The sequence below is a fragment of the Camellia sinensis genome, chromosome 6 (assembly GCF_055761805.1).
Source record: "Camellia sinensis isolate YWXY chromosome 6, ASM5576180v1, whole genome shotgun sequence".
NCBI classification, from domain to species: Eukaryota; Viridiplantae; Streptophyta; class Magnoliopsida; order Ericales; family Theaceae; genus Camellia; species Camellia sinensis.
Genome location: NC_138966.1, coordinates 95,529,934 through 95,557,331, shown reverse-complemented (window position 1 = coordinate 95,557,331; position 27,398 = coordinate 95,529,934). Strand labels below are relative to the sequence as shown.

General features: G+C 37.3%; 2 protein-coding genes across 4 annotated transcripts; both read right to left on the bottom strand.

The window, feature by feature from the left end:
- Nucleotides 1-9,994: 9,994 nt before the first annotated feature.
- LOC114276626 (homeobox-leucine zipper protein ATHB-16) lies at nucleotides 9,995-26,637 on the bottom strand. Of its 3 annotated transcripts, none has more exons than XM_082874268.1 (3): nucleotides 26,185-26,537; nucleotides 10,884-11,266; nucleotides 9,995-10,743 (listed from the first exon to the last, which is right to left on the bottom strand). In XM_082874268.1, the coding sequence occupies exons 1-3, from the start codon at nucleotides 26,237-26,239 to the stop codon at nucleotides 10,294-10,296; spliced, it is 888 nt and encodes a 295-aa protein (XP_082730394.1). In that variant the 5' UTR covers nucleotides 26,240-26,537; the 3' UTR covers nucleotides 9,995-10,293. The 3 variants fall into 3 exon arrangements, with proteins under 3 accessions (XP_082730394.1, XP_082730393.1, XP_028074224.1); XM_082874267.1 differs by lacking the exon at nucleotides 26,185-26,537 and adding an exon at nucleotides 12,009-12,384; XM_028218423.2 differs by lacking the exons at nucleotides 9,995-10,743; nucleotides 10,884-11,266 and adding exons at nucleotides 24,216-24,970; nucleotides 25,105-25,487 and having other exon boundaries at nucleotides 26,185-26,637.
- On the bottom strand, nucleotides 15,574-16,977 carry LOC114276607 (uncharacterized). The gene is made up of 3 exons (XM_028218392.2): nucleotides 16,906-16,977; nucleotides 16,507-16,800; nucleotides 15,574-16,358 (listed from the first exon to the last, which is right to left on the bottom strand). The coding sequence occupies exons 1-3, from the start codon at nucleotides 16,975-16,977 to the stop codon at nucleotides 15,909-15,911; spliced, it is 816 nt and encodes a 271-aa protein (XP_028074193.2). The 3' UTR covers nucleotides 15,574-15,908.
- Nucleotides 26,638-27,398: the final 761 nt, after the last annotated feature.

The following is a 27,398-nucleotide window of genomic DNA, read 5'->3' as shown; positions in this document are numbered from 1 at the left end:
CTGTTGAGGAATTGGTGGAGGTGCAAATTGATATGGAGCGGCCGGATAAGTTCTTCCTGCTCGGTTCCGGCCTCACGGCCCAAGAAAGGACCGAGATGGTTGAGTTTTTGATGACCAACATCGAAGTCTTCGCATGGTCGCCTTACGATATGCCCGGCCTCGATCCAAGTTTTATCTGCCATCACCTCAATGTCTTCCCCGAAGCAAAGCCAGTCATTCAGCGAACAAGGAGATCGGCGCTTCATCACGCCGAGGTAGTTGCAGAGGTAGTGAAAAACTTGCTTGAGGCACGAGCAATTCAAGAAGTGCACTACCCTCGGTGGGTTTCCAACACAGTAGTGGTGCCCAAGAAGAATGGAAAGTAGCGAGTTTGTGTCGATTATAAGACAGTTAACCGAGCTTGTCCGAAGGATAGCTTCCCTTTGCCTCGTATTGACCAGCTTGTGGACTTGACGGCTGGACATAATCGGCTCAGCTTTTTGGATGCCTATCGCGGCTACCACCAGATTGCCATGCATGGGCCCAACTGAGAGATTACTTCCGTCATGACTCCAAGGGGACTCTTCTGCTACCGAGTCATGCCTTTTGGTTTGAAGAACGCCGGGGCAACTTTTCAGAGGATGGTGACCAAGATGTTTGCTCCTTTGCTTGGGCGGACAATGGAGGCCTACATTGATGATATGGTGGTTAAAAGCCGGCATGCAGGAGACCACTAATCCGACTTGGCCAAAATGTTCGCCATTCTCAAAAAACACAAGTTGCGCCTGAATGCGTCTAAGTGTGCCTTTGGGGTGGGATCTGGAAAATTTTTGGGATTCCTAGTCACGAACCAAGGCCTCGAAGCAGACCCCACTCAGATCAGTGCCGTGCAAGATTTGAAGCAGCCCAACTCGACTAAGGACGTGCAGCATCTGGCCGGGATGGCCGCCGCACTTAATCGATTTATAAGCCGGTCATCAGATCGCTGCCGCCCTTTCTTTCAGGCATTGAAATCAAAGTTCTCGTAGGACGAAGATTGTGACCGGGCTTTGGCCGAGCTCAAGGAGTACTTGTCTTCTCCGTCACTGTTGGTTACACCAAAGCCAGGCGAGGAACTTTATCTTTACCTTGCCGTCTCACAGCATGCAGTCAGTGCGGTGCTTGTCCGAGCTGAAGGAATTAAGCACCTCCCAATCTTCTACATCAGTAAGACCTTGCTACCGGTAGAGTCGAGATACTTGCCGTTGGAAAAGCTTGCGTTAGCATTGATGATGGCTTCAAGGAAGTTGGCGCACTATTTTCACGACTATACCATCATCGTTCTAACTGAATTCCCCCTTAAGGCCTTGTTTGAACGAGCAGACTTCTCTGGCCGAATTCTCAAGTGGGCGGTCGAATTGGGTCAATTTGATGTTAAGTTCCATCCGCGCACTGCTATAAAAGCCCAGACCTTGGCCGATTTCGTTGTGGAATTCTCACCTGGAACTCATCTAGTGTGCCCGGTCGACATTGCCGTGGTAGATGATGAGGTGAACGCAAGCACGACCGAGACACAACAACTTGGTAGAGTTGGCGACGCGGACTTTGCGAGCCCCTCCGGCACACCCTCAGTTTGTACAAATCCACCGCACGGTGATGCGATAATGGAATTGGGAATCACCGTCCAACTTGCTCTGTCCGGTACCGCATCACAAAGGGGGGCTGAAGTGGAACCAGTCGGCACAGAACGTGCAACCGAACAGCCGAACAACCGTGATCTCATCGACCTTCGAAACTCTCAGGACCCTTCAGAATGTTAGAAGCTCTTTGTAGGGGAGATGTGGAAACTTTTCGTTGATGGAGCGTCGAACCGTCACGGTGCCGGGCTAGGTATCGTTCTTATCTAGCCAGATGGCCTAACTATTGAACATTCTATCACCCTTGGCTTCCTAGCATCCAACAACGAGGCTGAGTACGAGGCACTTTTGGCCGAACTCAAGAGCGCCCTTCAGATGAAGGCTTCCAAGCTAATGGTGTACAGTGATTCCCAACTCGTGGTTAACCAAGTCATCGGGATTTATGAAGCAAAGGATGACAGAATGGCAAAGTACCAAGCTCTGGTCAGGGAACACATCAAGCAATTTCAAGCAATCAGAGTTCAACAGATTGGCCGAGAAGAAAACAGCCGAGCTGATGAGCTGGCCGGCCTTGCTTCAATGGTTGATTGTACATCTCCTAACCCCCTGTTAATTGAATTCCTTCCACGGCCAAGCATAGAGGAAGCCGGGCAGACGGATGTACTCAACGCCGCGCTAGGTCCTTCCTAGATGGACCCTATAACCCTGTTTCTCAGAGATCGGACTCTGCCAGCCGACAAGAAAGAAGTGCGCAAAGTCCGGGTGAAGTTAGAACGGTTTTGGCTCTCTCCATCTGGAGCGTTGTATAAAAATTCCTTCACCGATCCTTATCTGAAGTACGTGCACCCGAGTAGCGTGGAGGCCTTCTTGTACGAAATTCACGAAGGCATATGTGGCAGTCATGTAGGGGCAGGTCCCTGGCCTATCGGGCTATTTCACAGGGCTACTGGTGGCCGTACATGCAGGCTGACGCACAAAAATATGTCCGCAAGTGTGAAAAGTTCCAGAAATTCGCCCATCAGACCCACCAGCCGGCCAAGGAACTTCTTCCCCTCACCAGTCCTTGGCCCTTTGCAATGTGGGGGCTAGATATAGTCTGGCCGCTACCAACAGCACCAGGCAACCAGAAGTTCTTCATCGCGGCCACAGATTACTTCACCAAATGGGTTGAAGCTAAGCCCTTGGCAACAATCAAGGAGAAAGACGTGAAGCGGTTTGTCTGGCAGAATGTGGTCACGCTGTTTGGCGTCCCTAAGATTTTGATCTCTGATAATGGCACCTAGTTTGACGGTCGCCTATTCAGAGGATTTTGTGAAAATCTAAAGATTGAATTCTACAACTCTACTCCGGCTTACCGCAGTCCAATGGTCAGGCCGAGGCATCAAACAAGACCATTCTGGATGGGTTGAAGAAATGACTGGAGAAGGCAAAGGGAAAATGGGTTGAGGAGCTACCCATCGTCCTTTGGGCATACCGAACGACCCCGCGGCGATCTACCGGGGAAACTCCATTTGCTTTGGCTTATGGCATGGAGGTGGTCATACCTTTGGAAATTGGCATGCCCACCCTAAGAAGTGAAAGTTTTGAGCCCGAACTGAACGCCGAGGCCATCGCCCTGGAACTAGACCTAGTGAAGAGCGTCAAGAGAAGGTCCTCATCCACGTGGCCGCCTACCAACAAGAGCTCTCAAGGAAGTACAACAAAACGGTGCACCCCAGACTGTTCAAAGTAGGTGATTGGGTTTTGAGGAAAGTTACAGGCAACACCCTGGTGCCAGGTGAAGGCAAACTAGGGGCAAATTGGGAAGGACCCTACAAGATAACCGGTCTGGCGGGCAAGGGGGCATACCACTTGGAGGATCTGGATGGTAGAGGAATACCCCGGCCATGGAATGCGGCCAACCTCAAACTGTATTATTTCCAGCTTTAGCTTTCTTTTTGTGCAAAGGAATTTTTTGGCTTACACTTCAGAATGTAATTCTTTTTGTCAATATATAGAAGTGTCCTCTTTGCTTTGGCATTTTGATTATTGCTCTTTTTTGAGTTTCCCAACCGAGATGATTTTACTCCGGTTGGAAGAGTTGATGACTTGCTCAACTTAGGATTCCCAACCGAGATGATTCACTCCGGTTGGAAGAGTTGATGACTTGCTCAACTTAGGATTCCCAACCGAGATGGTTCACTCCGGTTGGAGGAGTTGATGATTTGCTCAACTTAGGATTCCCAACCGAGATGGTTCACTCCGGTTGGAAGAGTTGATGACTTGCTCAACTTAGGATTCCCAACCGATATGATTCACTCCGGTTGGAAGAGTTGATGACTTGCTCAACTTAGGATTCCCAACCGAGATGGTTCACTCCGGTTGGAAGCGTTGATGACTTGCTCAATTTAGGATTCCCAACCGAGATGATTCACTCCGGTTGGAAGAGTTGATGACTTGCTCAACTTTGTTGTTCCAACCGAGATGGTTATTCCGGTTGAAGAAGTTCAATTCTGCTACTTATACCGTGATGTGAATTCCGGTCAGGCCAGGTGGTTCAAACTGAGATGTTTTGCTGAAGATAGAGTTGGAGAAAGCTGTGCAAACACTTGATGAAATTAAAGCTTTTCATTGATAAAAAGTTAATACAAAAGGTGGGGAACTTAGCCCGGTTACATTTGCAGACAAAGAAAAAAGAAAACTAAGCTAAGGGGGAGAGGTCTGGGAATCCCTCATCAGTTTCCAGGTTGACCGTTGCTGTCTGGTCCTGGACACCGGTTCCAGTCTGGCTGGGCTGCCCCTGCTCGGTTTGGTCATCTCCCTCAGCGTCTGCCTCGGCTTCTTCGAGTCCTTCCTCGGCCTCAGCCTGCAGCGCGCTGAAGACGTCATTAGCGTATGGAATGAGGTAGGTCGGTAAGAAGACAACCGGTGGAGAGGCAAACACGTCAGTGCCAGGACCTTGACCGAGCTGTTGACAGGCAGCCTTCCATCTAGCTTGGAAATATATGTCCTGGGTGGCGAAGACTTGTTTTTTATAGTTGTCTTCCGCCTCTTTGAAGCCGGCATTATTGGCGTCTTCACAATCCTTCTCCCTGGACTTCTTGAGCGCGTCCAGCTCAGCCTGGAGCTCGTCCCTCTTTTTCTCGGCTTCGTCGAGTTGGCCGAGCAACCGGTTGTTGTCGGTGTTGGCGATTTCAAGCGAGGACTTTACTCGGCCAAGCTCGGTTTGGAGGCTTTGGACTTGGCTGGCAGTGTCGGCTGCCTTTTGCCGAAGTCGGTGGATGCGCTCCATGACTAAGTGTTGTTTTTGAATGGCCTGCAAAAAGGAAACTTAATCAGAGAAGAAACCGTGCAAACACTTGTGAAAATTTCAGAGGCAGATTGAAGCTTACCCTGGCCATGGACTTGACAGACGACTTCACCAACCGGGTGTCAGGGACGTGGTCGCTACCGAGCACGTCGCTCGGTAGGAGAAGGGCCTTGGAAAGATCGTAGGCGAGTAGGTGCTCTTTGTCGCCCTTGATCGAAACTGTCACCGAGATGTCTTTACCCCGGTGCTTGAGCAGCGGACGCCAGATTGGTGTTGGGTCAGCTGTGACGGTAGGTTGCTCGGTGGTTAGCTCGGTAATAAGCTCGGCAGACGGGTCCGCACGAACTCTTTTGCCAGCCCGGCGTGTTTCTTGGCTTGATTGCCCGGCAGTTGGAGAAGCTAATGCGACCACGGCGTCGCTTGACTGACCGACGGCTGGCGAGGGGATGACGACGCTCGGTATCTCGACAGACGTTGAGGTGAGTAGGTTTTTGATTCGGCTTCGTTTGGCCATCTCTTGCTCTTCTGTCAACCGAATTAGTGGAACGTCTGGCAAAGTTGGATCTGGAAGAGGTGTTGGAGCACAGAGAAAGTCTGTTACTTTACTCCGGCATGGTGCCGAGTATCGGTAGGTTGGCGTGTAGCCGAGCAACTCGTTGCAATCTCGGTCACAGTAGCGAAGCGCGGTCCTGATGGCTTCTACGTTGGGGTACTGGTAGTTGGCTTGGAAGGCCTGGATTGCTGCAAAAGAAACAAGAAAAATGGTTAAGTACAGAACTATGAAGAAAGTAAGCTAACCGAGCAAGTTTGAACAGCGTACATGTGGAACCAAAGTTCTTGCTTATGAACCAGCCCGGTACATCGGTTGTTTCATAATTGCCAGACACCCAGAAGAAATCGTCATCATGCAAGTCCTTGTCTAGTGTGCCGGTCACAATTTTTTCTTTGCTCGGCCTAATCTTAAGGTAGTAGGCGAGGCCATCGCCGGTGTGCCCAAGGGTGTACTGCCGTAGTATCTCGGCTAAACCTAGGTTTATGCCTAACCGGTTGTTTAATTCGTGCACACCGTTTACTATCCGGTAGGTGTTGGTGGACACTTGAGTGGGTGCTAGCCCAGTGCGGCGCAGAAATTCGGTGATTAGTGGATTGAGCGGGAAACAGAGGCCTCCTTCGATGATAAATAGCACGGTAAAGGGGCATTGTTCTGATCTGCCCCAAGGCGTGGTCTCTTCTTCTGCGAGCTCAAGGTGGACGTAGGCCGGGATACCGTACTCCTCCCTGAACGCAGCTAGCGCAGCCGGAGTATCCACCAAGAAGCGAAATTTCCCCATGTGGCCAACTAATCTAGCTCGGCCGAGGTGGTTTGGCACAGACTAGGAATGGGTGGCAGTTCGGTCCTTATGAGCCTCAGAATTGGTCTTTGGTCCCCTTGGACTCTGCAGGAAAAAGGATGGCAAGTATAAGAGGAAGTGCAGTCTCGCAAAACGATCTTGACTTTAGCCCGGTCATGGATTGTGCCAAATCACCACGGTCGTAAAGTCTAACCAGGAACTCAGTCGCCCAAGCGGACTAGTTGTTAGCCCGGTCGAGCGGCCAAGTCCTATGGCCATTCCGGTTTTTGCTAAGATTACAGCAAACAGTTTATTTGCTCGGTTAAACTGATTTCTTGGATCAAATGAAGATCTGGAGCCCGGTCAGCCCCAGATCCTCAGTGTTCTTCAGGAAAAATGAAGAACAGTTTGAAGAAAAATGAAGAAACTAAGGGGCATTGAAAGTTGTGGGTGGGGAAGGCCCTAAAACCTACGGATTTGGTACCAAAGAGGAAGAAATATCAGATGAAAATGACATGGGTTGAAGAACTTACCAATGGAAGGCCTGCTTCTTCGAGCACAAATGCAAAGAATGGAAGACGAGGTTTGAAGGAAGATGCTTGAGCTCTGAAGCGTCGGATTGCAGAGAGGCAGTAGGAGCGAAATGAGGGAGAAGGGGTTTGTATGTATAGATGGAGAAATCGCCAAGAATTCAAATTCTGGCAGACGGCTGGGTTGGCTGCTCGAGGTCCAATGGAAGCCTGCCACGTGTCCCCATTTATGACGACGTCAGAACTGAAGAGACAGGTTGAAGAGTTGAGGAGACAACCGGGCAATTTTTGAAGAAGAGAACGTCAACCAAGGAGTTGAACCGGACAAATTTCGCAGACAGGAGTCAACTAGCCCGGTCGCCGATTCGCATTCTGAGGACCGAGGAAGTGTTATCCCGGTCAGAATATGTAATCCGAGTCATGCTTTTGCAGACGGAATTAAGGGGCAATTGAGAGGGAGATTTATGATCTGAAATTGGGCCGTGGTAACGGCCGGACAGATTTGGGCTGAACACATTGGGCCGTGGAAGTTTTGGGCCTATCTAGAGAGTGTTGCTCGGTCAATGCTAGGCACTGACAAGGCGGTGCTTCACGGCACAAGGACCGGTCAAGTGAGGGCTAAGCCGAGTTGTTCACTGCCTCACTGGGCTCCACGGTTCGAGAGTTAGCTTTGTGGGAGCGCCGACGTCCAACCAGCATGAGCTGAGCCGAGCTCGGCTCTGCCGGAATGTAGCCGAGCACGGTCGATATTGAATATGGCCTGGAGTAGCTCGGTTATGGAGCGCTTGGGCTTAAGTGTGGAATGGCCGTTGGTAGCCGAGATAATGTTGACCAGCTGCTGAGCTCCCAGCAGAGTAGGCTGGCAGTTGGGATTAGGTGATGCTCAGCAAGATTTGTGCTGACGGATGGGATAGCAGAGCCACGTGTCGAGAGATCACTCGGAGTAGATTTGGGGCGCAGAGGGTATATAAGCATGTCTGCGCCCCCCATACGCGCACGGACGAACATTTTAGTAAGAAACTCTTACCCTTAAACTCTCTCCTCTCTCTCCCTCTATCCCAAGGTATGTGCTAACTTGGTCGTCGGAGGGGTTTTCCGGCCACACACCGCCGGGTAGCTCACCGCCGTTGTGCTTTCAGGCGATCGGACAGAAACGAAGCTTGGAAGAAAGGAGTACGGGCTTGCCGAAATATTTGCTCCCCGTACAACATTCACTCTTTTTTTCTTTCTTTTTAAATATTTTTAATGTTAACAACTTATTTATTTTTTATTATTTTTTTAAGGTTCACAACGAAAGCTAAATATACATTCAATCTTATTTTATTTTATTTGGTTCAACAACAAAATCAAATACACATTAATTAATTAATTAAAAAGTTTGTTTTATAATAATCAAATATATAATTTTGAGACAATTAAATAAGTTTTAGTAATTGAAAAAAAAATGTGGAAAAACGTGAAAGATTAAAAAAAAAATTACAACCATCTCTCTCTCTCTCACTCTCTCCCCTACATGTTATAAGAACGTGTTTACAATGTTATAAGAGCATGTTTGAAGAAATAAAATATAAAAGAACTTGTTTGAAGAAAGTGTTATAAGACCCGTATTAAATTGCATCAGGGCATAAAATAAGGAATTGTTTGTTGATCTCTTAGCCACGGACATTTTAGACATTAAACCATCTTTCTCTTAGCAAATTTGAATCATTCATTTTAATTTATCCAAAATCTAATTATACCTTTTAACAAATCTGAACCACTCATTTTAAGATATCTATGCGTTACCACACCCAATCCATCCTCCATCTTCTTCCTTCAGTCCCCCACAAATTTTGTTATTTGTTACTTTTAAAAAACAAAAATATTTTTTTCAATTAAAATTTACTAATTTCACAACACCATCACCACTATTTTCACCTTCACTATCACACTACCATCACCACAGCCACTACCATCACCACTGCCGCCATCACCCCACCACTATGTCACAATCTCTACTTTTACCTTCGTTCCATCACCACCACCACCACCACCAAATATGAAAAAATATTTTTTTAATTTTTTTATAAAAAAATGTTTTCTATCTAAATAAATGAAGCATAACATTGAGAAACAAGCTGATTTCAGTTAAATCTGTTCATAACTAAGAAAAATTCTTTTATTTAAAAAAAAAAATTATTTAGTAAGACTGTGTATCCCCTTTTTGTTTTTCCAGCAAATAAATCTTTGTACCCATGCTTTCTAACCAATCACGACTCATACTTGTTTCGATTCTCTACAATTTTCTTATTTTCAAATACATTTATATATATATGTTGTATAAATTGTGTGATAACATAAAACAAATAGATTCATACTCGTTACTTGAAATTTCAGAACAAGCAAACCATTCTGAAAATTACAATACATAACAAAATAAAATAACATAGAAAAGCAAACCAAAACCTGCACTAGACAGTGTCCTTAATTTTTTTAAATAAATTTAAAGAATTCTAGATATGCATAAAATTTGACAAGAATAATGTGACAATGTTAATTATGTGTATTTGATTTTATTGTTGAGCCAAATAAAATAAAATAAAATTGAATGTATATTTAGCTTTGGTTGTGAATCTTTAAAAAAAAAATGGTTGTGAACCTCAAAAAAAAATTTAAAAAAAAACAGAAAAAAGATTGAATATATATTTAGCTTTGGCTGTGAATCTTAAAAATTAAAAAAAAAATGGCTGTGAACCTGAAAAATAAAAAAAATAATTAAAAAAAAGATTGGATGTATATTAAGCTTTGGTTGTGGATCTTAAAAAAAAAAAAAAAAAAAAAATTGGTTGTGAACCTGAATAAATAAATAAATAAAAGAAAAACGATTGAATGTATATTTAGTTTTGGTTGTGAATCTTAAAAAAAAAAAAAAAAAAAAAAAAAAAACAATATGGAGAAATTAGTGGGTATCCATCCCCAATTCATCATCTGTGAATATTTAAAAAATAACACTTACCCTACTCAATAGATAAGAAAAAAAAAAGGAGAAAACTCATGTATTTAAGATGGGTCTCCATGAATACCCACAGGATAAATTATCCATTGCCATCTCTAATTACTAATTTATAGATAAAAAATTTATGAAACAAATTTTTATTTACATTTTTATAAATATAAATTAAAAACTGAAAATGTAATTGTTACCGAACCACACTTTATATTCCAGTGGACAGCAGAGGGTGTTGAAAATTCTACATGTGAAAAGGAACATTCGGGGACTAAAGTAGATTTTTTTATTTATTAATTAACTTTTCCCAAGTACATAGTATTTCAGTAAAATAAAACCTACCAAAAACTCACTGTCACATGTGAAAAAAGTCACCATAAAATAACACCACTACTTCTCAGTACTACGGACTCTGGACCTAGTGGAAACCTCTCTATCACTTTCTATCTATAAATTGCTAACTAGTGTAGAAATTGACAAATTAATAACTTTCTCACTTCCTCCCCAACTTAATCAATTTTCTCTTTTAATGTTATGGATCAACATAGTTGTGCCCTAGGCTTCAAAAGTGCCATTGCAGGGATGGTGCTTGATCAACTGAGAAGATATTGGCAGAGTCCTCTGTTCCAAACAGACTCTGTTCTTCCATCTTCACAAACTGTTGTGAATACCCTTTTTCTGCAACTGCTCTTGAATCCAAGAACTGAAAACAATTCATCAAAGATGAATTCATAGAAGAGAGTAGCTGAGCATTTAGGTTATTGTCTTCATTAAAGACTCCACTGTGATTGTTTTCGGATAACCCATGTTTAATACCCAAATAGCCTTTAATCTCCAATAAGTTTCCATTGTTTCCAAGGTTGGTTAGTTCTGGTTTTCCACAGATTGCAGTGAGAGAGGCCTTGCTATGTTCTAATACATTGTTGTCTGGCTCCAAAAACAGGGCATCTTCCTTAACAGAGTGATTGCTGTCTGTGTTTTCCTCTCCAAGCTTTGCTCTTAACCCTTTTAGCTGCAATACAGACACCAAAAACATAACACATAAATATAAACTGTCTTAAAACTTTCATAATGAACTTAATTCATAATACACTACACTCAAAACAACAAAGCTACATATTTTAAAAATAAAAACACAGTTAAGAGAGTTACCTCTGCAATTAAACCCTCTTTCTCTTTCTCAAGTTTGTGATAGTCAACTTTGAGAGCTTCATAATTGGATTTAAGCAGGCCATAATCTCTCTCCAGTTGCTTGGTCTTCCAACGGGCACGCCGATTTTGAAACCAAATTGCTACTTGTCGCGGTTCAAGGCCTAGTTCTTCGGCAATTTTCACCTTTTGCTCTGGCTCAACCTTGTTATCAACCTCGAATATTTTCTCCAATGCTTTCACTTGATTAAGACTCAATCTCCTCTTCCTCTCGCTGCTTTGGCTGCTTTCCTCTGTACGTTCCTCGTACTCATCGTCTAAACCGTCTAACATTGCCTGAAATTCCGTACTGTATGCGAAATTATTCTTTCGATTCTTCTTCTTCTCTGTTTTTAACAAGAAACAGAGTTTTTACTTCTAACAAATTAAAAGAAGGTGAAAAAGAATAGAAATAATAAACAGAATGTAAAGAAGTGCTTTAATTTGAAGAATTCAACTGAATTTCATTCCTTCTGTTTGGCTAACAATAATATACAGAACAGTAAAAGAAAGTGACACTGTGTCTTCAAGTTTCCCTTGGAAACATCAATTTATCTTCTCTGTTTTAAAAAGAAACATAGTTTTTTAACTTGAAAGAAAAAATGAAGAACCATAGAAAAGAATCTATAATATTCAAAATTGAGGAATGGAAGAGAGTTCATTTCCTTCTGTTTGGTAAACAAGAAAACACTGAACAATAGAAGAAATGAGACACTGAGTCTTTGAGTTTCCCTCGAAAAACATTAACTTATCTTCCCTGTTTTACCAAGAAACAGAGTATTAAACTTTGTACTTGTTCTCACAACTTGAAAGAAATAAAGAACAACAGAAAAGAGTGAAATTGTATAATATCATACAATTGAAGAATGTGAAGCTATGAGTCTCTGAGTTTCCCTTGAAGACGAAAATCTCCAAAACAACTTGGTTTTAAATTATTTCGAAACTAAAACACCACCAAACACAAGATTCAAAACTTTGTTCCTTCACTCTCATGAACAAATAGAGAGGTTTAGAAAAATAAAGAATCAAGCCTGGATCGAATACAAGAAACAGAGATTCATTGGGTTTTGTTGTAGAATTTTGAATTACCTTGAGGTGGGTAGCTCATAGCACCCAAAGTTTCTGGAATACTGAACGGTTTCATAATTGAAAGGAATAACTATAAAACTTCAAATATGAGCCTTTCCTTTAGAAGCTCAAAAAAGAGTTAGAAACACAGCCAAAAATTTACGCTCAAGTTTTACAACTTCTGATCCTATTCTCTCAAGTAAGAGGAAGACAAATTACAATGAAAGAGACCCTAAAGGCAAACCCAGAACCAGTCAGCTTACAATAAAGGAAAACAGAGACCAATGAAAAATAAAAGAAACCAAAACTCTGCTTCTACATCAACTAATGAACAATGCAATGAAACAGAGAAGCAAGAGAGAGAGAAGAGAGAGGATATGGATTCCAAAATCCGGACAACAGTAAACATGATTCATGCGCTTATTTATATACCCTTAAATTGACATGAAATTAAACCATCTCAATCGATTTGCTCTCAATTTATTTTCTATCGGTGCTACTCCTACCCATTCCCGAATACACTCATTCATAATTATGTCTTGTCTAGTCTTATCACACATCCACCTTAGCATCCTCATTTCAGCTACACTCATCTTATCTACATGTTGTTTCTTAGTTGCCCAACACTCTATCCCATATAACATTGCTAGTCTAAAAGCCGTTCTATAGAACTTACTTTTTAGTCTAGTGGGTATTCATTTATCGCACAATACCTCAGACGCACTTCTCCGTTTACACCATCCCGCCTTAATCTTATGGGTCACATCTGCATCAATCTCCCTCGCTGTTATGATAATCGACCCTAAATAACGAAAATGTTTACTCTTAAGTAGTTCTTGGTTCTCAATCTTCACTTCTCCTCTGCTTTCATTGTTACTGTTACTAAATTTACACTCTATGTACTCTGTTTTAGTTCTACTTATCCAGAGTCCTTTAGATTCAAGAACTTTTCTCCAAATCTCCAACTTTATATTAACTCCTTCTCTAGTCTCATCCACCAGCACAATATCGTCTGCAAAAAGCATACACTATGTTGAGAGGTCAGGCTCTCTCCAAGAATTCTTTCCAAGCACTTCCTTTGAATTTCTCCTCATACAATTGACCATCGAGTTCCACATAATGTTAGCATCATCTTTTAAGTCTCAAGTACCTTCCTTATCCATCGATTCTTAAATATTTCTAGTTTATCTCCTTTTAGGTCCCACCATCTCGTCCTACGAAGCCTACCATCCTTCTTAGCTTGGTATTGCCCTCTAAAACATAAATCTAGTACCAAAATCCTATGTTGAGAGGTCAGGTTCTCTCCAAGAATCACCTTACAATCATTGCGTTTTAGGCGGTTCACTTTTCTCACTAGAAAGTAATCTATTTGGCTCTTAACTAATCCACTCTTAAAGGTTATCAAATGCTTCTCCCTCTTCTTATATATAGTATTGGCTACCACTAGGTCAGAAGCCAACGCAAAATTTAAGATACTCTCTCCAGCCTCATTTCTATCACCAAAACCGTATCCACCATGCACCCTTTCATAGCCTAGTTTATCTATGCCTACATGGCCATTAAAATCTTCACCTATAATCAGGTTCTCTCTTACGAATATCTCCTGTAAGATCTCATCCATTTGCTCCCAAAATTCTCTCTCAGTCTGATTATCTAATCTTACTTGAGGGGCGTATGTGCCAATAGCATTCACTATATTCCCTTCAATAACTAGTTTAACTAGCATAATCCTATCCCCTTTCCTAGTGACTGCCAATACACTCTCCACAAGACCCTTGGCAATTATGATTCCTACCCCATTCCTGCATCTATCCGTACCACTATAATACAGTTTAAAATCAGTATCCTCAATTTTCTTAACTTTCTCACCCGCCCACTTAATTTCTTGTACACAAGCTATACTAACTCTCCTCCTAATCATAACATCTACCAATTTCATCGTCTTACCAGTTAAAGTTCTGATGTTCCAAGTGGGTACCATAAACCTATTGTCTTAGACTAACTTTTTTACCCGCGCTTGCCCAGAAAAACGTGAGAACCTTTGCTTATTTTTCACCGCACCCATGCGTCGATGTGGCGTCCCTTACTCACTTTTCAAAACTCTCGGAGGCAGGCTTAATGCGTCACTTGAGGGGAACGACCAAGCATTTAAATGATTCAAAGTAGGATTCAGTGTCATAAGAGATCTGAGCTGTTTTTTTACGTGTTGGCTATCGGCTATCTAACACACAACCCTCCTCCTTAACCCGGGCTTGGGACCCGAAGTTTTTAACAATCTCGACAGAGTTAGCTCCAAACTAAAATAGCAAAAAAGTCAAAAATTCAATCCAAATTCCAAACTAAGGCAAAGTATCTCTTTGACAAAATTGTATGATTTTGCAATTCGCAACAAGTGCACCACTTGAATGTTAATGTTGATCAACACTTTATAGTTATTTCAATTTGAATTAAAAGAGTTTTCTTATTTTTTTTTATCATGTCAGTAATAAAAATAAAATACATCTATGTAAATTTTATATCTACATTTTATTTTTGTGAAACAATGATATCAAAATATAGGAATTTTATTTTTTTTATTTATTTATTTGTGTATGATTTGGAAAGTCTAAAAAAAAATTAAATGTTATTGTTAAAAAAAACTCTTAATGTATCCATTATGAACCCTCTAAAAAACAATTTCGCCGCTAGGAATGTACCTTGGGTCATGACCATGACTCAAGCGGTGCATTTAGCATTGTGATAATTTGCTCAGATGAAGGTGTTCTTTGTTAACGTAATCTCTCTTGGATAGCTAATTATCATATTTTTGCAGTTATTAATAATTAAAATAAAGGGTAAATTACAAATATGCTCTTTGAAATTTGTTTAAAGTATAGATTATCTCCTATAATTTGAAAAATTATAAATATTTCATTGTTAGAATTTTTTATTTAAAAGAATTAACAAAAAAAAATCATAATTATTTTCCTATATAATAATAAAATTATCTAAATTATTAATTGAAACATATTTATAATATCATTAAAAATTGTTAATTGACTTAATGATTTATTAATAAAAGAGATAATTTATTATGAAATTAAAAATCTCATAGAATGAAATGTAATTTTTAAAATCATAAATAGCGATTTATATTTTAATTAAATCTCAACCGTTAAATAAAACTTCACTATTGCTACATGTGCGTATGTGTGACTCTCTGTTGACAAATACAACACAAATTAATAAATTTTACAAATATTTTATTCCTCAAGATATGACATACAATAATGAAGTTTCAGTATTTGAAATAGTGTTCAAATTGACTTGTTTTTGATAACTTGGCTAAAAATTTCTTTTTTGACTTTTTTAATTTTTTTTTGTCACATTATCTGTCAAAAAATATCAAACTAACTTTTGACTTACTTCTTAAAAACAAGCCATTATATAATAGAGACATCTCAACCACCACATTTGTAAATAGAGAAAATATATAAACTTTATTACCCTCCACATCTGATCACTTATATTCCAGTGGACCATTTTATGGCAGGGCTGCCTTAGCAGAGGGTGTTGAAAATTCTACATATGAAAAGGAGCGTTCGGGGACTAAAGTAGATTTTTTTATTTTTTAATTAACTTTTCCCAAGTACATTGTATTTCAGTAAAATAAAACCTACCAAAAACTCATTGTCACATATGAAAAAGGTCACCATAAAATAACACCACTACTTCCACCATCTAAAAAAAAAAAAAAAAAACCCCTACTTCCCAGTACTACAGACTCTGGACCTAGTGGAAACCTCTCTTTCACTTTCTATCTATAAATTGCTAACAAGTGTAGAAATTTAATTGACAAAATTAGTAACTTTCTCACTTCCTCACAACTTAATCAATTTTCTCTTTTTAATGTTATGGATCAACATAGTTGTGCCCTAGGCTTCAAAAGTGCCATTGCAGGGTAGGTGCTTGATCAACTGAGAAGATATTGACAGAGTCCTCTGTTCCAAACAGACTCTGTTCTTCCATCTTCACAAACTGGTGTGAATACCCTTTTTCTGCAACTGCTCTTGAATCCAAGAACTGAAAACAATTCATCAAAGATGAATTCATAGAAGAGAGTAGCTGAGCATTTAGGTTATTGTCTTCATTAAAGACTCCACTGTGATTGTTATCGGATAACCCATGTTTAATACCCAAATAGCCTTTAATCTCCAATAAGTTTCCATTGTTTCCAAGGTTGGTTAGTTCTGGCTTTCCACAGATTGCAGTGAGAGAGGCCTTGCTCTGTTCTAATACACTGTTGTCTGGCTCCAAAAACAGTGCATCTTCTTTAACAGAGTGATTGCTGTCTGTGTTTTCCTCTCCAAGCTTTGCTCTTAACCCTTTTAGCTGCAATACAGACACCAAAAACATAACACATAAATAAACTGTCTTAAAACTTTCGTAATCGACTTAATTCATGATACACTACACTCAAAACAACAATGCTACATACTTTTAAAAAAAAATACAGTTAAAATACAGTTAAGAGAGTTACCTCTGCAATTAAACCCTCTTTCTCTTTCTCAAGTTTGTGATAGTCAACTTTGAGAGCTTCATAATTGGATTTAAGCAGGCCATAATCTCTCTCCAATTGCTTGGTCTTCCAACGGGTACGTCGATTTTGAAACCAAATTGCTACTTGTCGCGGTTCAAGTCCTAGTTCTTGGGCAATTTTCACCTTTTGCTCTGGCTCAACCTTGTTATCAACCTCGAATATTTTTTCCAATGCTTTCACTTCAAATAAGCTCAGACCCGGGCCCAACCTTGGCCGCGGGCTATTTTTATACTCCTATTTGCCGGGTTGGTCCTTTACACTGTACTTAGACAATGTCCTATCTACTGTTATGTATGACAATTCGCACTATGTTGAAACTGAAAGGACATGGGAACATACCATGGTTGACTGTGCTATGAAGTCATTTTTAACCATGGCTTCTTTTGGACTATTGTGATGGACTGATGACATTACTCCAATTTTGCTCATGAAACCTATCTTCCATTGTTGATACGGAATAATACCTTGTCAGACCACTTGCTTGTGAGATATTCACTAGACTAATAAGAACTGTTTGGGGTCTTGAGTAAGACTGAGAAATTGTTTGTTACACTACCGAAAACCTCTTGAAGTTTTGGAATTCGGATGACTATTAATCTAGTTATTTGATGTTCACCGAATGAAAATTATGATACTGTTCTATGATCTACTTATGTCAAATGATTGAACTGTATAAATGACTTCCTTGTATGACATTCGGGACCTATATGGATCTTTGTTGAAATGTGACGCCCTATGTTATTGAAATTCTGAGAAGGCCTGAGAAACGTTGCTTGATCATTTGCCAGATTATTATGATCATGGGTTTTGGATATGGAAAAATTTGATCAACCTTTTGTATTACGGTATCAGAGAGAAATTAGTTGAGCAACGGAACATGGAATGATAAACGGAATCCGAAGTTGAATTGTGGAGTGGTAAGACAAGTTTGATGGATCAAACTTTCTAAGGTAAAGATAATGTAACGACCCGGGCATGCATGTAATTAATTAGTTATCTAATTGCATGTTTATGTGTTAATAGATAATGTGATTGATATGAAAATTGCATTTCTAATAGTGTAAATTATACAGATTTGCATTTATATCTGTTACTTGTAGGAAGACCAGTTGAAATTACAACTTTAAATTGGAAATTGAGGGTCTTAGAGGCGTCAGAAACCAAAATTGAGTACATGTTTGTGATCAACATAATTTTTGGGGCCGAATGTGACGTTTGGTAAAAATTTGAATCAGATTGAAGTAATTGGATTCAATTAATTCACCCCTTGGTTAGTTCATTTTATATATACAGATGAGCTTTAGTTGGGCCTTAGACTCAACAAAACAAAAAAAAAATGTAGGGAGAGAGAGAGAGAGAGAAAGAACAAGAGAGTTCTAGAGAGCTTCAAAAAGGAAAGAAGGAGAACAACTTAGAGGCTTGGAAACTTGGAAAAATTGAAGGGAAAAGTCAAGAATCTAGCTCAAGGTATGCATAAATTAACTAAACCTCTTGGAATACCTCTTCAATTGTTTAAAATCAAGACTTAAAATAGAGATTTCACATTCAAATGAGATAGGGTTTTGAGTTTGGTCATATAGATTCTCAGCTCAATGGACTATTTGTTGTATATATGGTATAAGCTTCTGCTATCCCCACTTGTATTTTGATTTATACAGGAAGGTCTTTGATAATTTCAGATTACTGGCCGGCCACCTCACTAACCCTTATGGGGCGGGGTTCGGGCCGCGACATTGCACCTCTTATATCATCATTTTCATTCACTCTTTACATATTTTTCTATTTTTTTATTAGATCATCTTTTTCATCTTAAGTGAAAGCGATGATAAGGATTTTATAATAAATATTCATTTTATATTATTTTAGTCACATATTCATTAATATCATTTATAATTTGCGCATTTTAAAAGAATGAATAAAATTATGGCATTTCTTAAAAGCACGTGATTGTCATAATTTAACATCATTATATAATTAACACCATGAATATTATAAGTTTTAAATTCAAGAAAAAAGAGTCGAAACAAAAAGTATTTAATAATAAGCAAATGTGATAAAATTTATGAATTAATTATGCTTTTGAAATTGTACTGTTGTGAAAAAATATGTATCAAAGGAATTTGAAAGAGAAGACAATCTCTGCTCCCCAATCAAAAATCCTAGTTTTGCCTGACTTTTATGGAGGTGCAAGTGGGTTCGTATACGATGCAAGTGAACATTGCGGCATAAGACATAATACTCACTTGGATCCTATTGTGAATAAGTCACAGCAAGTTCTGTGGTGCTTCAATAGGAAATTTTTCTGAGTATTTTTAAATAATCTAAACTGTTGATATGGTAGGATTTGTTGAATAGAAAATTTACTTTTAAAATCCTAATTCCACCCCTGACTTTTATGGAGGTGCAAGTGGGTTCGTATATGGCGCAAGTGAACATTGCGGCAAAAGACATAATGCTCACTTGCATGGACCTAGGGATCCTGTTGTGAATAAGCCACAATGGGTTCTGTGGTGCCCCGATCAGGGATCTTCCCAAGTCTTTTCAGATAATATGAATCATTATGATTTATTAAGTAGATCATTCATGCAAAAAATCAAATTGATTGGACATCTATAACTTCATGTCAAGAGCACATTTAGTTTTTTTTAAAAATAAACAGTTAACATGATTTTGATAATTTTTTTTAAATAATTAAGAATGGATCATAGGGTTACAAATTTTCAATTAACTTGATTTTTTTACAAGAATAATATATTCAACAGACTGTATAAAATAAACAGTTTAAATTATAAAAAAAGACTCAAAAAAAAAAAAACTCCTTTCAAAATACCACGGGACCTGCTATGCCACTAGGGCTGAGCAAGGAATCCGTGAAATCCGTAATCCGATCCAGTCCAGTCCAATCCGATAGGTTTGGATTGGTTTTTTGAATCCGCGGTTCGGTTCCGGATTGAAGAATTAAAAATCCGTAGTCCACGGATTGGTTCCGGATTGAACTCCACGGTTCCGGATTGGAACCGATCCGGACCGTATACAAATAGTCTATATTTTTATTATACATCCTCCCCCATAGTATCTTCTAGGAGTGTTCGCGGATCGGTTTTGTGCGGTTTGCGGTTCGGTTTTGACCCGCCCGCATCTATGCGGTTTGGGAAAAAGTCAACCCGCAACCGCCCGCAGTGCGGTTTACGGTTTGTGCGGATAGGGTTTGCAAATGTGCGGGCGGTTGCGGACGGTTTGCGGTTTACATTTTTTTCTTTAAAAATTAATTTTCGAGTTTTTTTTCTCAGCGAATTTAGGCATCAGATTCATTTTATATATTTGTGATAACAATTTTTTTGTGAGTTTACAAATAAAAATTGAATATTAATGCATTAAATGAAAGTACCCAAAATAAAGAGACCCTATACTAGCATTTTTGCCATGAAAAAAATGTATATCAATGCATTAAAGGTTGTACTCAATTAGAATTGCCAGTTCAGTAATCAATAATCAAACTATAAGTTTTATCGACCATTAGAAGGAAAATTTTATTAGGAAAAAGTGGATGAATCACCAATGAAAATCATATAAGAAACCAAGTTTAGGACTTGATAATTCTACGGCATTAAGAAAGTTGAGAAATACTTAAAAATAAGGATCCTAGTGTCATAGAGAATATAATGGTGCTCCTGTAAAAGTTACAAAGTTGGTATATAAAAAAAAAATAATAAAAATAATTAAAGTGCGGGCGGTTTTTGCGGGTTGCGGGTTTAAACCGCGACCCGCCCGCAACCCGCAAATTTGTCATATTTCAAACCGCATCCGCCCACATTATGTTTGCGAAACCGCCCATTTATATGCGGGTTGGGCGGATTGGGCGGTTTGAGCGGTTCGGATAAACCGTTATCCACCCCTAGTATCTTCTCTTATTCTATATAAAATCTAAACTCAAACCTAAAACCGTATAATATCTTATTTTATTACTTTTGTTTGTATTTTCTTATGGTTGTTTAAATTCAAGAACAGTATGTCACTATTATAGAAAAACATGTTGCTATTGTGGAACTGATATAGCGCTATGTTTATATTTTTATGAAATTAAAGTGTTATATATATATATTTTTTTTTTGTTGTTTAATTATGTGAATCCGTGGTCCTAAACCGATCCAATCCGTATTTAAATGGATTGGTTCGGATTGGTTCCATGATTTAAACGGATTGGATTGGTTCCAATTTTTCAAGAACCGTAGATAACGGATTGGTCCTGATTTTATCCCAATCCGGTCCAATCTGGACCATGCTCACCCCTATATGCCACAGGAGTATCCCAAATCCCATTTGCACTTCCATGAGAACACAATTTTTCCTTTTCATTTAAGGCCTCCTAATGTTGTGTTTGGTTGAGGGATTTAAGGAGGGATTTGGAAAGGGAAATGGAAAAGGTAGGTGAAATACGAATAAAACATGCCTAAATTTCACATAGTTTCACACACCTTTTCCCTTTCCCTTTCCAAATCCCTCCCCAAATCCTCCAACCAAACATACCATAAGTATATATATATGAAGGGGAAAAAAAAAAAAAAAAAACATTGGACTCAATGTAATGGGTAAATTCTTTTGCACTTCCAGTGTATTTGGCTTCAGTTTTCTAAATTCAGTGTTTTGTTTTTCATATTTGTTTGTTTTTAGTGAATTTTTTTTACTTTTAAGTAATTTTTTTATTTTTTTAAATGTATCTAAATAGTAAAATATTTGTGAAAAAATATTTTTAAAAATTAATAAATACACAAAAATATAAAAAAAAGTACTGGTTTTATTTTTTTTGTATTTAGTGTATTTTTTAAATATTTACTTTTTAAGTGTATTTAAGTTAGGTGTGTCTAAAAAGTAAAAAAAAAAAATTACTTAACATATTAAAAAAATTAATTGAAAATATTAAAATATAAAAAATAAAAAAGTAAAATTTCTGAAAACTATTTTCTAAAAATTAAAATCAAAGAAGCTGAATAAAAATTTGTAGCATTAAACGACTGCCTTACCCGCCTATGTCCAGGATCAGCCCTATCTTTGAGTTCGAATCTCCTCATGCTAGCAGTTGTTGTGAGATATCTTGTGAGATATCTTACGTTTCTTTGTTTAATAGAAAGATGTTCTTATTTTTTGGATCATGAGGGAAGGGACTTAGGAAAGGCAGTCTCTACATGTGACATTGGATGTTCAATAATTATTATTATTATTATATGTAATTTAGTTTAAGATATTATGTTAAATAGCCTATTCCACTTTTCCGAACACCTAGTTTGTTTGAACACTCACCCAACTCACTTTCTTGAACAACCAACCCAACCCAGTTCATAACCATTTAATCAATATATATGCTTGGTGAATTGAATACACAACATGTTTTAAAGTTTTACTTCCTCACCCTGTACAAAGTAGGGGAAATTGCATTTCAATGGTGTAGTGAAAAGATATTTTTATTTTCATGATGGTGCAAGTTTTCTGTGTGCATGGTGTAAATCATTTTTGTGCATAGTGCAAGTTCATCATGTGCGTTACAGTTAGGGCCTGGCTTTAGTCCAGTCCACTATCGGACTGGACCGTGCTGTTGGGCCTGTGGGGGCTCAACACGGGTCTCTTTTTGAAAATCTAAACCGTTCAATGTGTAGAACTCGTCGAGTACTATATGCCGTGAAAAATCACGTTGATCGGATATCGATAGCTATGTGATCAAAACAGTTTTCTATCAATCGTTAATTTATTCACCGTCTATTTTTTTTATATAAAACTGATTTAATCACATAGCTATCGATATCCGATCAATGTGATTTTTCACATGCATATAGTACTCGACGAGTTCTACATATTAAACGGTTTAGATTTTTAAAATGGGACCCGTAATGGGGCCCACGAACCCAACAACACGATCCAGTCCGATGACGGACTGGACCAAAGCCAGACCCTTACATTTTTACCACAAAAGATTTCATGTATAGTGCAATTACTTTTTCACTATTCTTCTAATTTGCTACTTCTCCTACAAAGGCATTGTTTGGCATATGGAGTTTGAGTTAAAATAGTCACAAAAAGAGAAAATATATTTTTTAACCCAATAAAATAAAATATCACATCAAAATCATAATCATTTCATTTTTTCTCTCACAAAAATTAAAAAAGTTAAAAAGACTTTTTAATGTTAGGCTAAAATAATAAAAAAGTCAAATAGTCAACCCAAATCTGAAAGGAAGGCAAAGTATCTCTTTGACAAAATTGTGTGATTTTGCAATTCCCAACAAGTGTACCACTTGAATGTAAATGTTGATCAACACTTTATTGTTATTTCAATTTGAATTAAAAGAGTTTTCTTCATTTTTTTTATCATGTCAGTAATAAAAATAAAATATATCTATGTAAATTTTTATATCTACATTTTATTTTTTGAAACAATGATATCAAAATATTAGAATTTTATTTTATTTATTTATGTGTATGATTTGAAAAGTCTAAAAAAAAAAAAATTAAATGTTTATCTTAAAATAATTCTTGATGTATCCATTATGAACCCTCTAAAAAAAATTTATGGTGTCGCCGTTAGGAGTGGACCTTCGGTCATGACCATGACTCAAGCAGTATGCTTCATGAAAATAATCATGAACAAATTTCTATCCTTGTATTACACTTTATAACTTATTGTATATATAATTTAAGAGTAAAAAATCTTTCATGATTATTTTCGTGAAATATTTTTTATGATACCTAACATTGCTCTTTGTATTATGATAGTTTGCTTTGAAGAAAGGTGTTCTTTCTTAACGTAATCTCTCTTCGATTGCTAATTATCATACTTTTGCAGTTATTAATAATTAAAATAAAGGATAAATCACAAATACACTCTTTGAGATTTGTTTAAAGTATATATTATCTCCTGTAATTTGAAAAATTACAAATATCTTTTTGTTATAATTTTTTATTTAACAGAATTAACAAAAAAATTAAAATTCATAATTACTTTCCTATACAATAATAAAATTACCTAACTTATTAATTGAAACATATTTCTAACATCATTAAAACTTGTTAATTGGCTTGATGATTTATCAATAAAAGAGATAATTCATTATGAAATTAAAAATTTCAGAGAGTGAAATGTAATTTCTAAAACTAGAAAGACAATTTATATTTTAATTAAATCTCAACCCTTAAATAAAACTTCACTAATGCTGCACGTGCATAAGCATGACTCTCTGTAGAAAAATACAATATAAATTAATAAATTTTACAAATATTTTCTCCTTCAAACATATGACACACAATAATGAAGTTTCAGTATTTGAAATAGTGTTCAAATTGACTTGTTTTGGTAACTTGCCTAAAAATTTCTTTTTTGACATTCTGATTTTTTTTTATATCACATAATTTTTTTTTTTATTTTTTCACATATTTTTTTTAAAAAAATAAAAAAATATCAAACAACTAGCTTTTGACTTACTTTCCAAAACAAGCCATTATATAATAGAGACATCTCAACCACCACATTTGTAAATAGAGAAAATATATAAATTTTATTGCCCTTCACATCTGATCACTTATATTCCAATGGTCCATTTTATGGCAGGGCTGCCTTAGCATAGGGTGTTGAAAATTCTACATATGAAAAGGAAGGAACGTACGGGGACTAAAGTAGATTTATTTATTTTTTAATTAACTTTTCCCAAGTACATAGTATTTCAGTAAGATAAAACCTACCAAAAACTCATTGTCACATATGAAAAAGGTCACCATAAAATAACACCACTACTTCTCAGCACTACAGACTCTGGACCTAGTGGAAACCTCTCTTTCACTTTCTATCTATAAATTGCTAACAAGTGTAGAAATTTAATTGACAAAATTAGTAACTTTCTCACTTCCTCACAACTTAATCAATTTTCTCTTTTTGATGTTATGGATCAACATAGTTGTGCCCTAGGCTTCAAAAGTGCCATTGCAGGGTAGGTGCTTGATCAACTGAGAAGATATTGGCAGAGTCCTCTGTTTCAAACAGACTCTGCTCTTCCATCTTCACAAACTGGTGTGAATACCCTTTTTCTGCAACTGCCCTTGAATCCAAGAACTGAAAACAATTCATCAAAGATGAATTCATAGAAGAGAGTAGCTGAGCATTTAGGTTATTGTCTTCATTAAAGACTCCACTGTGATTGTTATCGGATAACCCATGTTTAATACCCAAATAGCCTTTAATCTCCAGTAAGTTTCCATTGTTTCCAAGGTTGGTTTGTTCTGGTTTTCCACAGATTGCAGTGAGAGAGGCCTTGCTCTGTTCTAATACATTGTTGTCTGGCTCCAAAAACAGAGCATCTTCTTTAACAGAGTGATTGCTGTCTGTGTTTTCCTCTCCAAGCTTTGCTCTTAACCCTTTTAGCTGCAATACAGGCACCAAAAACATAACACAAAAATAAACTGTCTTAAAACTTTCATAATGAAGTTAATTCATGAGACACTACACTCAAAACAACAATGCTACATACTTTAAAAATAAAAATACAGTTAAGAGACCTCTGCAATCAAACCCTCCTTCTCTTTCTCAAGTTTGTGATAGTCAACTCTGAGAGCTTCATAATTGGATTTAAGTAGGCCATAATCTCTCTCCAATTGCTTGGTCTTCCAACGGGCACGTCGATTTTGAAACCAAATTGCTACTTGTCGTGGTTCAAGTCCTAGTTCTTCGGCGATTTTCACCTTTTGCTCTGGCTCAACCTTGTTATCAACCTCGAATATTTTCTCCAATGCTTTCACTTGATCAAGACTCAATCTCCTTTTCCTCTCGCTGCTTTGACTGCTTTCCTCTGTACATTCCTCGTACTCGTCGTCTAAACCGTCTAACATTGCCTGAAATTCTGTACTGTATGCGAAATTATTCTTTCGATTCTTCTTCTTCTCTGTTTTAATCAAGAAACAGAGTTTTTACTTCTAACAAATTAAAAGAAAGTGAAAAACAATAGAAATAATAAATAGTATGTAAAGAAGTGCTTTAATTTGAGGAATTCAAGTGAATTTCATTCCTTCTGTTTGGCTAACAATAAAATATAGAACAGTAAAAGAAAGTGACACTGTGTCTTCAAGTTTCCCTTGGAAACATCAATTTGTCTTCTCTGTTTTAAAAAGAAACAATATAGTTTTTTAACTTGAAGAAAAAATGAAGAACAATAGAAAAGAATCTATAATATCCAAAATTGAGGAATTGAGGAATGAAAGAGAGTTCATTTCCTTCTGTTTGGTAAACAAGAAAACACAGAACAATGGAAGAAATGAGATACTGAGTCTTTTAGTTTCCCTTGAAAAACATTAACTTATCTTCCCTGTTTTATCAAGAAACAGGGTATTAAACTTTGTATAATATTATACAATTGAAGAATGTGAAGCTATGAGTCTCTGAGTTTCCCTTGAAAACGAAAATCTCCAAAACAACTTGGTTCTAAATTATTTCGAAACTAAAACACCACCAAACACAAGATTCAAAACTTTGTTCCTTCACTTTCATGAACAAACAGCGAGGTTTAGAAAATAAAGAATCAAGCCTGAATCGAATACAAGAAACAGAGATTTATTGGGTTTTGTTGTAGAATTTTGAATTACCTTGAGTTGGGTAGATCATAGCACCCAAAGTTTCTGGAATACTGAACCGTTTCATAATTGAAAGGAGTAACTATAAAACTTCAAATATGAGCCTTTCCTTCTGAAGCTCAAAAAAGAGTTAGAGCTACTCTCAAGTTTTACAACTTCTGATCCTTTTCTCTCAACTAAGAGGAAGTCAAATTACAATGAAAGAGACCCTAAACGCAAACTCAGAACCAGTCCGCTTACAATAAAGGAAAACAGAAACCAATGAAAAATAAAAGAAACCAAAACTCTGCTTCAACATCAACTAATGATCAATGCAATGAAACAGAGAAGCAAGAGAGAGAGAAGAGAGAGGATATGGATTCCAAAATCCGGACAACAGTGAACATGATTCATGCGCTTATTTATGTACCCTTGAATTGACATAAAATTAAACAATTTATTAGAACAATATTATTTTATTTTCATAGAAAATTTATAAGTGGACATTAGCTATTATAAAGTTTTAGTTTGGAATGTGAGTTGATTTTTTATTTTTATTTATTTATTTTTTTTGTTATTTTAACTCGGAATTAAAAAGTCTCATTCGAGATGTATTTTTTAGTTTTTTATATTATTTTTATGAGAGAAAAAATAAAATGATTATGATTTAAATATAATATTTTATCTTATTAATATTTTTTATTTATTTATTTATTTATTTATTTATTTATTTTTGTTTAAACTAGCCAAACATAGCTAAAATTAGACACAATCGTCTCATATAAGGCGTCGCCCCCATGTGACAAGATTATATTTTGTTCTATGATTAGATTTTTTTTCACATAAAAAAAATTAATTTTCGTATCATAATTTATTTGGTACTATTTTACATGTCACAATTGTATTGGTAACTGATATTATATCCTCACATTCTTCTGTTCACATATTTTATTACACTATTAATCAAATAATTATATAAGAATCTCGAGATAAAAATAACCTTAACCTTAAATATAATCTTCCGACTGAAAATTATGTTTTAAGTAGAAATAAATTCAAGAATAAAGAATCGTGTACCTATTAAAAATGCAGAATTTTCTATTGCCAATTTGAAAAATTATTGGCTGTTATTGGACCATTACCCTACATCAATAAAAAAATGTTGCTCCATTTCAACTAAGCATTAATTATAAAGTATTGAACCCCACTATTATACACTAACCACATGGGCATTGGGTTGGGCTAAT

What these genes read in the sequence shown, in the direction of transcription:
- LOC114276607 (XM_028218392.2), bottom strand. Translation starts at nt 16,977, where the DNA reads ATGTCATCAGTCCATCACAATAGTCCAAAAGAAGCCATGGTTAAAAAT. An exon ending in TCATAGCACAGTCAACCATG is followed by an intron (nt 16,801 to 16,905) that starts GTATGTTCCCAT and finishes CCCGGCAAATAG; the next exon opens with GAGTATAAAAATAGCCCGCG. An exon ending in AAGAGGGTTTAATTGCAGAG is followed by an intron (nt 16,359 to 16,506) that starts GTAACTCTCTTA and finishes TCTGTATTGCAG; the next exon opens with CTAAAAGGGTTAAGAGCAAA.
- LOC114276626 (XM_028218423.2), bottom strand. Translation starts at nt 26,239, where the DNA reads ATGAAACGGTTCAGTATTCCAGAAACTTTGGGTGCTATGATCTACCCA. An exon ending in TATGATCTACCCAACTCAAG is followed by an intron (nt 25,488 to 26,184) that starts GTAATTCAAAAT and finishes TGATTAAAACAG; the next exon opens with AGAAGAAGAAGAATCGAAAG. An exon ending in AGGAGGGTTTGATTGCAGAG is followed by an intron (nt 24,971 to 25,104) that starts GTCTCTTAACTG and finishes CCTGTATTGCAG; the next exon opens with CTAAAAGGGTTAAGAGCAAA.